The sequence below is a fragment of the Panthera leo genome, chromosome A1, assembly GCF_018350215.1.
Source record: "Panthera leo isolate Ple1 chromosome A1, P.leo_Ple1_pat1.1, whole genome shotgun sequence".
Taxonomy (NCBI): domain Eukaryota; kingdom Metazoa; phylum Chordata; class Mammalia; order Carnivora; family Felidae; genus Panthera; species Panthera leo.
This window is the reverse complement of record NC_056679.1, coordinates 24,178,708-24,191,434: the sequence shown is the minus strand read 5'-3', so window position 1 is coordinate 24,191,434 and position 12,727 is coordinate 24,178,708. Positions and strand designations below refer to the sequence as shown.

The following is a 12,727-nucleotide window of genomic DNA, read 5'->3' as shown; positions in this document are numbered from 1 at the left end:
CACTCATGCACACACACACTCATACACATAGACACATACACACATACACAGTCATACACTCACTCTCTTGTCCCTCTTTTTTTTTCTTCTTCTTACTTACACTTAAGTAGGATGGCATTTGATTTGAAAAACAGGTGCTAACAGTGCAACTATTCTTAATATTGTCTTTGAGCCTCAAGTTAAACTTCTCCCTCCCCTGAATTAAGTAAAAAAGTTCTTAAAATTTAGTGATGCTAAATTAAGGAAAAAACAGAGTAATTCTTCCATAGATCAGTTTCCCAAAGCTTTGGTCCAATCTGGTAACTGCATGTATTATTTAATTATGACTTGAAAGGAAAGAAAAAAACTCTGGGTAATATTGTCAGAGCTATCATAACGGTCCCATTAAAATTACTGTGTCACAACAGACCCAGCAAAATAAGCAAGCATTTGTGTGCTCTTTGGGTTTATTATTAGCCTAAAGAGTTTGATTTTCCTTTGTTCCACAGTAATTAATCCATTTAGGAAACAAGTAGTAGTATAGCCATGGTTTCCAGTAATTTTAAGTACATTTGAAGTATTCACTTAAAAAAAAACAAAACAAACAAACAAAAAAAAACACGGTTCAAATGTGTTTTAACACTTTGTGATTGCTTAACATTCATAGAACAAATGCCCAAGCATGCGTTTTATATTTTTAAGATGTATGGGAATTCAAGATGAAAAATGAGGCCAGAACATTAAAACCCAGACACCATTGCATTATCTTATCTCACAGAGGGTTCTAACAAGGCGTAGATGCTTGAATTGTGTGCTGTTAAACAAAAGCTCATGGTTAATTTAACTTCCTGATAGTTTCATATTCAAAAAGAAATCTGCCAATGAAAACATATTGAAAATATTAAGCATGCTGTATTAGATAAGATTGCCCCTAGAAAAAAGGCAAAGGAAAATAAAACCTCCAAAGAAAACATTAGATTTGTTTAAATGAGGTTGGGGCGCCCCTTGCTGGCTAGTGTATATATTGCTCAATTGTGTTCACATTCCTGGACTTTTTTGGTAAATTTGGTTGACTTCTTTTCTTTGGGGGTGTGGATTATTTCTTAAATTTTACACATAAACATATATCTCTTCTGGTTGTCATATTAAATGGGTAGATGTTTTTTGTTGGTCTTGATAGGATGCAAAGGCAAGTTTAATGCATTTCCAATTTCTTCCATGCTTCCTTCTCATTTCTCTGTGCTCTGCGAACTTCTCATCTCTCCCTACTCTACCCTGCTTCCTTGGCTGGACTTGCCTTTATTTTTGAAACAATTAGTCTCCATTCTTGTGGGTTTGGTTTTTGTGGGTCTTGGTGACAGCCCTTTGGGGACACGTCTTTCTCTCTTTTTGCCCGTGATTTCCCTGGGTGTCCCAGGCCGATTTCCCTGGATGTCCCAGGCCGAATCTCTGTGAGATTCTGGAAAGTGCTGTGTCTATTAGACCACCTTCTTTCTCCCATCTACTGTCAATCAAAGGCTTATTAAGATGTGTCAACTTTCTAATCTTCTGTAGAGCATTAGAATGCTAATTAAAATATCCTATAACTGATTTAGAAAGAAAATACTGAGATGTGAGAAGCATAATGCAAGCCATTCATTAAGGTGATTTGGTACAAAGGTACCCATTGAGAGTAAAATAACATAGTTGGGCGAGCATGTGATCACTGACTTTAGGGAGTGGAGCCCACATTTAACTTTTATTTTATTTTTTTATTTTTTTAATGTTTATTTATTTTTTTTAAATATTTATTGACAGAGAGAGAGAGAGAGAGCATGAGCAGGGGAGGGGCAGAGAGAGAGGGAGACACAGAATCTGAAACGGGCTCCAGGCTCTGAGCTGTCAGCACAGAGCCCGACGCGGGCCTCAATCCCATGAACTGTGAGATTGTGACCTGAGCCAAAATCAAGAGTCAACCCACTGAGCCACCTGGGCGCCCCTTAGTGGTTATAATTTTAAAGACGTGAAGCCAAAAATGATCTCTTAAACGGCTTCTAATGTTGCCAACTTTTCTAAAAGGAGTCTATGGTCATCTCTAAAGAACTGACTTTTGGGGGGCGCCTAGGTGGCTCAGTCGGTTGAGCATCCGACTTCGGCTCAGGTCATGATCTCACAGTCCGTGAGTTCGAACCCCGCGTCGGGCTCTGTGCTGACAGCTCAGAGCCCAGAGCCTGTTTCGGGTTCTGTGTCTCCCTCTCTCTCTGCCCCTCCCTTGCTCATGCTCTCTCTCTGTCTCAAAAATAAATAAAACATTAAAAAAAAATTAAAAAAAAAAAAGAAGAACTGACCTTTGGGATATGCTGTCAGAGTTTTCCCCCTCCACACTTAAAATATGTAATCCTATGTATTGTCACTTAGTTCTTAAGTCAGGCTTATAAAAAATTTTGGCTAACAGAAACATTAACCTGCCATGATTTTAAATGTGTAAAGCAAGTCTTGAGTCCTCTTATTTGAATAAAATTATTTGAATTTATGAAAGGATTGTGAAACCCCAGGTATAAATGAACACTCAGAATGAAAGCAGTAGGAACAGAGGGAGGGGACATCTGTCAGGGATATGGCCTGGCATGGTTCCAAGGATGACCCAGACCCTTCTCTGGGTCCCTGAATCCTTCCCTGGATTCACTTTGTTGTCACCAAAAATACAGCTTCTGTTACTCTGCATAACTCACTACAATTGAAGGTATAATCCTTGGGGGCGCCTGGGTGGCTCAGTCGGGTAAGCGCCCGACTTCGATTCAGGTTATGATCTCACAGTTTGTGAGTTTGAGCCCCGCGTCTGGCTGTGTGCTGACACCTCAGAGCCTGGAGCCTGCTTCGGATTCTGTGTCTCCCTCTCTCTCTCTGCTCGTCCCCTGCTCGCACTCTATGTCTCAAAAATAAATGAACATTTAAAAAAGAAAAGAAAAGAAAAGGAAAGAAAAGAAAAGAAAAGAAAAAAGAAAATATAATCCCTTAGAATAGTCAAACCAAGCTTCCTGTGTGAAGTCTGAATTTGCTTCCATGAGTGGTTAGTGTGCTATTTGGGGGTAAAGTCTTTGTTTAGCTTAACTATGCGTAGTCCTGTACGGCAGCCTGCGGTAGGCACTCTTAATAAAGTTTTTTGGTTTTTTCCTCTCTGTTACAGTGTTTCTGAGACCTCAGAGAAATTTGGAATCTATAGACCCACAGTTTACAATTCGGAGGAAAATGGAACAGATGAGAGAAGAGAAGGAATTGGTGGAACATCTCCGTGAGGTACCCGAGAGATAGTATATAACCGAATAAGCGCCTTCAGGGTTGAGGCAGCGTTCTGTATTTTCGAAAAATCGACTTTGAAGCACCATAAAAAGGGACCTGTAGGACTCTAGCAAACAATCGGTATTCACGGCATGGGAGCTTTGAAGGAAAAGAGAGAGAGCAGGGCTGAAGAGGTCCTCAGGCTGGGAGTGAGGGGGGTTTGGCTGTCAGAGGGCAAACGTGAGTGTCGTGTGTCCTAGCCATGTAAGTGTCAGGATCCTGGCTGTGCTACTCTGCTGTACTTTTGCAAGTTGTTACCTTTGGGGGAAACTAGGTAAAGGGCACACGGAGTCTCTCTAATATTTCTTGTAATGGAGTATGGATTTATAATTTCTGAAGATAAAAAGTTCAGTTTTGTTAAAGGGATAAAAATGGATTTCTCAGCTAAAAGATAGTGTGAGAGGGGCGCCTGGGTGGCTCAGTCGGTTAAGCGTCCGACTTCGGCTCAGGTCATGATCTCACGGTTCGTGGGTTCGAGCCCCACGTCGGGCTCTGGGCTGACAGCTCGGAGCCTGGAGCCTGTTTCAGATTCTGTGTCTCCCTCTGTCTCTCTGACCCTCCCCCGTTCATGCTCTGTCTCTCTCTGTCTCAAAAATAAATAAACGTTAAAAAAAATTTTTTTTAAAAAACATAATGTGAGAGAAAAGCATCCCTCAATCCCTCGTCTGCCCCTCGAAGGCTGTCAGAACCAGCTGGGCCTGGTTTCTGTTGGTCGCCTCATTCTGGTTTTCTATTTTCATAGCCAAGGCTCTGGCAACATTGAACTCAAGAAGTGATTCCATTATTCCTTTCACTCAACTTATTAAAACTTGTAGGTGCGGCTGAATTTGGTTTTCTACAGCGGAATTTTTACTGTAATATCTTTCGGAAAAGGTTCAAATAATGTCAGTGATTTCCAAATCTTCCTATTCTTCTTCCCCATAATGAAGTTCGTGTCTCAATTCATAAATACCCGTAGCTGTTTCTTACCATCAGTTGCCTGGTAACAGCTGGCTTCCTTCTGATTCCCCCACAGAGCATCGAGATGAGACTCAAGGTCAGCCTGCATGAAGACCTGGGGGCCGCACTCATGGATGGCGTGGTCCTCTGTCACCTGGTCAATCACATCCGCCCGCGCTCCGTCGCAAGCATCCATGTCCCGTCACCAGCAGTTGTAAGTAACATCAGATAAAGGGAGACTAACTTTTACATAAGACACACACTCTGGGGGGACGGTGTTGCTCGTTAAAGATGAGTTGTGATTTAAACAGTGAGAAGTCTTGCCAGAAAGCTCTTCCGGTTGGTAGCTTCTCTTCTTTTTTTTTTTTATTTTTTTTATTTTTTTTTTTTAATGTTTATTTATTTTTGAGACAGAGGGAGACAGAGCACGAGTGGGGTAGGGGCAGAGAGAGAGGGAGATGCAGAATCTGAATCTGAGCTGTCAGCGCAGAGCCCGACGTGGGGCTCGAACCCCCGAACCGTGAGATCATGACCTGAGCCGAAGTCGGACGCTCAACTGACGGAGCCACCCGGGCGCCCCGGTAGCTTCACATCTAAATGGGATCTCTTTCTCAGTCACTGAGGCTTTTGGGATGACTCTGAAAAGACATGGATTCTGTATAAAATGACATCAGTAACCTCTCCAGCCAGAGTTTGGTCAGCCGGGCATTAATGCCCCAATTCCTTGGTGCCTCACTTTGCTCAGGTGGGCTACACTGGAGGTCCTGGGGCAATAATGAGAAAAGACTGACTGAGTGAAACTCCACCAACACCCTCAAAATGCGCTGCTCCACTGCAGGGAGGTAAAGCTGGATACAGAAACCTCTTCCTGTAGATCACAGAGCACGTTTCCATCCAGAAGAGGGTTACGGAGTCACTTCTTTGGTCATTCAGATGAGGGTGGGGGAACCAGAGATAAGCTTGTCTTTGGAGTCCTATATCAGGTTCAGGCAAGTAGGAAAAAAAGAAAAGTGTCTATCCACACTCTCCACTGTTCATTAGGAGAGGTGGGGAGAGTTTTGGGGCTCTGCAGGCAGCATTTGGGCTCAAACTCTAGCTCTGCCTATAAGCCATGTGACGTTGGGCAGGGATTTAACCTCTCTTTAACTTGATTTGTTCTTGGACATGTTCTTCTGAGGATAAAATAAGGCCCCCGCATGTGATACATGCACGAATGTAAGCCATTGATATCCTTAGTGTTTATAGAACAGTTTTCAACATTCAGAACCCCTAATTTCAAGGCACAGTGCTCATAAAGTATCACATAATGGGTGTTTTTCTCCCTCCCCCCCCACCAAAAGCTCACAATGGCATTATTGATGCTTTTCTTTTGGCAGCAGGAGAGATTAGCTAATGAATCTACTCCAACTGTCAGCTTCCTTTCTATACTATTGAACATATTTTTCATGGAAAAGTTTAACCCCCTTTTTTTTTTGCCTCAGAAATTAGAGGAAAATGATCAATTTGTCTCTTCAAATCTGTGCCTAGCTTGCCTTAGTTTGGGGAGCAAATTCTGTCCTATAATCTGCTATGAAACTTTCCAGTATTTTCTACAAATGAGGCCCAAATGGCTATAAAGTTGTGTGAGCCATGTGCGAAATTCACATTTAATAGTTTTTCCCAATTTTAAAAAAATTTTTTTTTTAACGTTTATTTATTTTTGAGACTGAGAGAGACAGAGCATGAACAGGGGAGGGGCAGAGAGAGAGGGAGACACAGAATCTGAAACAGGCTCCAGGCTCTGAGCTGTCAGCACAGAGCCCGATGCGGGGCTCGAACTCACAGATCGTGAGATCATGACCTGAGCCGAAGTCGGATGCTTAACCGACCAAGCCACCCAGGCGCCCCCCCAATTTTTTTATAAGAGAGAAACTGTGACTCCTCATAGCCTCCAGTTTGAATGTACAATTAGTTATATTATTCACAGTGAATATGAGTCATGTGTCTAAGCATTTTTATGTTTTGTTAATCCTTCAGGAAAAATGATGCACTCCTTTAAAAATCTTTTGGTTGTCAACCTGTTTTCTTTTTTAAATATTTTTTTAATTGAAGAAATAATGGGAAATAATGCCCAACTAGAGAAAATAGAGAAATGCAGAGGAAAAAATAATATCAACCTTTTTTCCATGAGCCAAAGACAACCACTGCTAGCATTTTGGCCTCTCTACTAACAGCTAGCATCCTTTCTGCGTTTAAGGTCTTTTATTGAATGATGAGCTACTTATGTATACTATTTAGTAGTGTTTAAAATGTATCAAAACCTAGGTTTTCCTCATGTCACAAAAATTCTTCATAAATATCCACTTTAATAACTGTAATGTATTTTAGCTTGCATTATCATAGTGTCGTTTTCCTTTTTAGAAATATGGGCTGTTTCCAAATGTCCACTTACCTAAAATTCTTCGGGGAGGTTCTCGGAGTCCCCTTTGATCAGCCCACCAGCTGTGCTGCAGCTGTGGAACCTGCTTTTGGTCCTAGTCTGGGCTATCATTGTCTACTCCTGTGTTTACGCGGGCTCTTCCTTCTAAACTAGAAGGCTCCCCCCACCCTCTCTCCTGTGTTTACGCGGGCTCTTCCCTCTAAACTAGAAGGCTCCCCCAACCTTCTCTCCAAATGTCCTCATCTTGCAGCCTCACTGGCTCCCATTGTTCCTGTCCCTCAGCGTCTACAGGAAGCAAGCCATTCTTGAGCCCTTAAAACTGAGTGAGTTAGGTTCCGTTCCTTGATGTTTTTTTTTCTCCTAATAGTCTCACAACTCAGACCTCTGCCATACTAAACTATAATTTCCTGCAACTTACTAATATTTCCAACTAGACTAGAGGTAAGTGACCCTGAGAATTGTGTGTTTCGCTTCCACGGGTGCATACTTCACAGCTGATGGAGTATCTGACACATGGGAAACACACAGTATTTGCCGTCATATCTGCACCAACAGAATGGATGCCTTTTCTGCCCACGTTATTGTCAATATCAAGCATTCTAACTTTTCATTCACAAAACTAATAGTGGCCATTTTTTTTATGCCAAGCAGGTGTAATTTTGATTCTTTGACCATTGACGGGGTTGAACCTCTATTTTATTTGTAGTAAGTGCTTTTCTAACTAAACCCAGATGGCAATAGTAGAATGGGCCCTCCTTCAATTCCAAAGATGGGAAATATTCTTACATTGACTTTACTGGGCTGACCTAAATATTTTGAATGGTGTTGGGCGTCTTTGGAGTTTCAGAAAAGAGCCCCACAAAATCCTAAGTACACAGAGGACGATGAGGGCCTGGAGGGTTGGAGAGACAAATACTCAGGTCTCAAATGGTGAAATGCCTCTTGGTGCCCTGTCAGCTGGGACATCTCCTATTCTTCTGGTAACCTCATGTCACATTACCTAAGTCTGTTCCTTCCCTTTGCATAAGGGTTAACGTGGTGGCCTTGTCCTAAGACATGCCTGGGAGTGAGCAAAACCACCGAAGCAGCTTCCTGCCCCATCTTTGCAAGTCTCACGTTAAGGGGTACCATTTCCTCTCTAGCCAAGGTGGACAATGCTTGTTTAGCCTCCAAATTAAATGGTTCCATGCCAGCAGGTTTTCTTTTTCCCTTTTTCCGGGGGCGGGGGTGGGGGGAGGATAAGGAGTCCCTTTTTAAAAAGTAAATAATGTGCAAACAGATTTTTGTGCTGACTGGTGTGGACCCTCTAAGATGGGCTAAGAGTCACCTCACTCTCACTTACTTTTCACAGGGCAAAATCAGTCCTTATAAAATATTGCTTCCACACCTAGACTGTTGGATTCAGTCATTCTTCTTGCTCCCTTTTTAAGGGAACTGAGAGTAGAATATTAAAATTTAACAGTAAAGCTTTTAAACTTACCATGTAAAAATCAAACTGTGTGAATCAGATGTACCTGTTTTCCATCCCACACCTTAGAGGCCATCTGTAACCACAGTCAACTCAACTGTGAGAGGCCATTGCTTAAATCCTAAACAGGCCACCATTTTTATGCTGTTTACTTCTGTTGCCTCTTTCTCATCAAACCCATGGCTTTGGCAGGAAGGAGATTAATTGGCCTGCTGAATTTAACCCTTCTTATAGAAATATATTGCTGTTGGGAATAGGTGATGCTTATGGTATATTAATAGATGAACGAAAGCAGATTATGCAAGAGTATGATCCCATAAAAATTATAAGTATGCATGTATGTGTATATACGTATACATATGTATATACACACACATGCATATGCAGAAATTTGCATTTATACACATATATATACACATGTATATACACATGTAGAAATCCTGCTTATATAAACATCTATGTGTATACATGTGTTTCTGTGTATCTTTTCACACATGCATATACACATACACAATGTCTGGAAGAATATAATCCAAAATATTAAGAGTTCTTATCTCTAGGTGGATGTTTCTGGATGATTTTTATTGTCTTCTATTTGCTTAGGTATTTTTTCCCTTCAGTGAACATGTGTTACTTGTGCCATTTAGAAAGGTTAAAATTTAACCTGTTATTAAAAATCATTTCCCTTTTAATAATTAATTATTTCTCCATATTTGCATTTATAGCCCAAACTTAGCATGGCCAAATGCAGAAGAAATGTGGAAAACTTTTTGGAAGCCTGTCGAAAATTAGGAGTACCAGAGGTAACATCAAACTTAGTCCCAATAACCATGTTTTGGTACCGATTTCATTTAATGCATGTGTTTGAGACCACTGAATGAATGTACAGATTTACACATCCTTTGAAGTCTCAGTCTTTTTTGAGGAATAATGTTGAATAAGTTACATAAAATTTTAGTTGAATTCCTCTATTACAGTGAAATTAAAATGGCTTAAAGCAGTATTGGTCAATACTGAGGGAAAAGAGAGTAGAATTTCTTTATGGTTTTGAAATAAGTGCAAAATTCCAAACTTGAGAAAAACATGTAGTCAGCTTGATTCTCTACTCCAAGAACAAAAATTGCCGAGGCTCCATTGAGCCATCTGGCACGTTCCATAGGGTAGAATTTTGGAGGTGATGGTTTTCCTTATCCAAAGCTGTTATGCAAAGCACACCTGTAGTGAACTCCTAATTTGTTGATTTCCATTCTGTGTAGTTGCATTTTGGGTATGTGGATCAACATAATATTGAAAATATTGTAATTATTGTTATTATTATCATTAATCATTACCACTAATAATAACAATGTTTGTATGTTGCTTTGTAATTTGTTAACTGTTCGCAGTTCCATTCCCCCGTTAACCCACTGTAGATCCAATTGGCATTCCTTATAGCCAGCCCAACTATAGTTGGCTACTTTGTCTTTCTCCCAAGCTAAGCCCCACCCTCAGCCTCAGCCTGATGGCTAATTTGGGGCTTTTAAAGGCTTTGCTATTAGTAACAAAATCCACTCAATCTGGGGATAAGTTGAGAAGTTGATAATCATTGTGATAAACAGATATGGACAGTAATTACATTTTGAAAAATTTTCTTCTATGTTTTCTAACATGCCAGGGATAAAGTAACTACAAACTCTGCTGTGAAATACTGTTTATGAGTATGTGAAGGAATTGCGTTGCAACGTAATTCTACTCAGTGGTAGGAGTTAGTTACTGGAGTTGAGAAAGACTTATTCTCCCTCCCACCATCCCTCCCATCTTCCTCTTTTTCCCTCCATCTTTCCTTCCTTCCTTTCTTTCTTCCCGCCCTATCTTTTAGCTTGTTAAGGTTCAAAGGTAAGGGGTTATTAGTGGTGCATTTTTTATCTTATTTGAGGGCAAGGAGAGAATTATTAAAGCACCATTAAGTCAGAACTGTATCCATAAAGAAAACCTTATAAATTCACGTTTAAAAAGAGCATAATCTTTATATAATGGATGAAATGTCTTTGTGATCAATCCAAATGTCTTTCAGTAATGTTAATGTTAATCTCTGTCTCTATATTGCATGTGTATGTTTTAATATTGCATATACATTCTCAGCTTCAAATATTTGTGAAAATTCTTATACACACACTATTTTTAATAATTTGACCATCATGGGCTAATAAGATTTCCATGTGTGAATCAAAACTATCCTACTAGGTTTCAGACGATAAATTATTTGTGTCTGTGCCAGAAAGCACTGATGACTTACAGCCTAATCCCCTGTGATATTTTTAAACTCATCAAAAAAATTTTTTTTGGCTTATGGTGATACAAAATGAAATGGAAATGCCCTTAACCAAGTGTTGTGAATAAAGGTTGGTAATTATAATTTTCTTTCAAAGTAGGGAAAAGGAAATTAAATTACCATAATATGCAGAGAAAATTTTATCATAATTTCTGAATCATGCCCCTAGCAAAGTGTCCCTTGCACTAATCAGTAGCTCATAATTTCCGGGAAGATTGAATTACAGGGAATAAATAACCTTTTTTGCCAGTGTCCCATATAACTATGCTTAGTAAGAAATATATTACTTAGGCCAGTTTTGAAATTTTTTAAAGATTTGAGGTGACTTTCAAGTTTGCACCATGTGTAATGTGCATGTATGGTTGTGTGCATGCTTGTGTGTGTGTGTGTGTGTGTGTGTGTGTGTGTGTGTGTGTTATCCATCCTAATGGATAATCCAGTAGCATTTCACTGGTGACTAGAGTTACATGAAGCTTTTTGCTACTAGAGAAAGTCTGTTGGTTAATTAGCAATTGAACTTCTTTAATCAGATGTGTTAAAGTAAGGAAAGAATATTCTAGTGGAAAACTAGAAATTGCCATTGGAAGGCAATTGGCAAATCTCCCTGTATGCTCAAAGGAGCATACTTTTCATCTCACGGAATGAATTAGAAATACATGATTGGAAACGAAATCTTTCATCTGGGTGTATGATAGTTGGGGGAGGGGTGAAATGACTCCCTTCCCCTTAGGTTTGCTTCTTTCACTAGCGGGGGTGAAGTTTTAATGTACGTGTTTTAATGTAGTATAAGCAATTGCTTATTTACACTAAAAAATAATATATCACAAGCCTAATTGCAGAAATTCTCCATTTACAGTCAGATATTTGAAAAGGCTGGTACCTGAAAACACAGAGAACCTGGGCCATTACTTTCTTAATTGCATCACATTTAATATTTGGGTACAAAACAGTCATTGATTTCTCAGTCAAAAACATAGTTAATTCCTCAATTTGCAAGCTTTTCCTGCTTCTCCACCCGTTACTTATCTACTCACTTATACTCACAAGTCACAGAGATCTTGAATTCTGTATTTGATAAGCTAAATACTAATTGACAGTGATGAATCACCCTGTAGAGACCGAGAAGTCACAGCTGTGCTCTAAGCTTTGCATTTGTTGTCTTTTGTAATAGAATCACCGTTTGAAACTAGAAGGCAAAGTCAGCATCGGCAGCTTCTATAATTTGTCAGGTTCCTGTGGATGGAATGCGGTTGCTGAGCAGATTTAGTTAAATTTTTACAAATAAAGTAATATGAAGGGATGGAAGTAATTTTAAAATTGTTCCAGTTGTTCTAGTGCATTATATTTTCTTTAGAAGTCCCCATGGACACAATCCCAGCTCTATACCTCGGGGTCGGTCAAGGTTCATGAAGCATTTTACTCTGCACTTGGGTAGCGAGCGAGGTTCTGGTGTGGCTTACTGTAAATGTGGCTTCTTCAAATTGGCTGCATTTGGAATTGCAGGCAGGGAAAGCAGCCCAGTCGGTGTATTTGCAGGAGGTTAGCACATGTAGACGGGTAAGGCACCTCCAGAGCTCTGGTGTGTGGTTTGTGACGTTTGGGTAAGGCTGGATCCTTGGCTCCTTAGTCGGTGGGGACAGACAGGATTTGGAACAGCAGCTGCCACTGATGGAAAGAAGATGACATCACAGAAAGAAGTTACCGATGGGGACCTGGAGAAATTCTGTTAGGGTGACAGGAGAATTGCTTGCCATCAACTGAGAGGGATTTGGCATGAGGTGGAGTTTTGCTGATGAGAATACCAAGGAAAGGTCCTTACAAATGAAGTAGACGGAGCGTTTGTGGAGAACTTTCTTTCTCCATGTTGGGATGACATTCTTTCCAATAGTTACTTCTTTTTAAAAAAAATTTTTTTTTAATGTTTATTTTTGAGAGAGAGTGACACGGGGCTCAAACTCACAAACAGATCACGACCTGAAGGGAAGTCAGACACACAACCGACTGAGCCACCCAGGTGCCCCTCCTTCCAGTAGTCACTTCAATGTACGTTATTCTTCCTTCCTGCTGTCCATTTTAAGTGCCTTGGGTTTTTCGTTTTGGTTTTAGGACCAGTTCCCCAACTAAAGGGACACAAACTGAGTGAACACAATGTGGAAGGAGAAGAGTGAGTGGGTGAAAGGGATCTGTGAGCCCGAGGAGGGAAAGCATAAGGTCTGGGGTCAATGATCCCCCACTTAAGCTGGTGACTAGTTATGTGCCCTGAGGCAAAGTCCTTAAAATTAGCAGCAGTTAA

General features: G+C 40.4%; 1 protein-coding gene and 1 long non-coding RNA gene across 5 annotated transcripts in view; one reads left to right on the top strand and one right to left on the bottom strand.

Annotated features, from left to right (window-relative positions):
- LRCH1 (leucine rich repeats and calponin homology domain containing 1) overlaps positions 1-12,727 on the top strand; it is a 201,559-nt gene that overhangs the window by 172,690 nt on the left and 16,142 nt on the right. For all 4 annotated transcript variants that reach the window (XM_042918678.1, XM_042918761.1, XM_042918850.1 and 1 more), the window contains 3 exons: positions 3,146-3,255; positions 4,313-4,450; positions 8,849-8,926. In XM_042918678.1, coding sequence (XP_042774612.1) covers positions 3,146-3,255; positions 4,313-4,450; positions 8,849-8,926 — 326 coding nt within the window. The remainder of the gene's footprint in view (positions 1-3,145; positions 3,256-4,312; positions 4,451-8,848; positions 8,927-12,727) is intronic.
- On the bottom strand, positions 11,174-12,396 carry LOC122208203. The gene is made up of 2 exons (XR_006197156.1): positions 12,254-12,396; positions 11,174-12,099 (listed from the first exon to the last, which is right to left on the bottom strand). It is a non-coding gene; the product is annotated as an uncharacterized LOC122208203 (long non-coding RNA).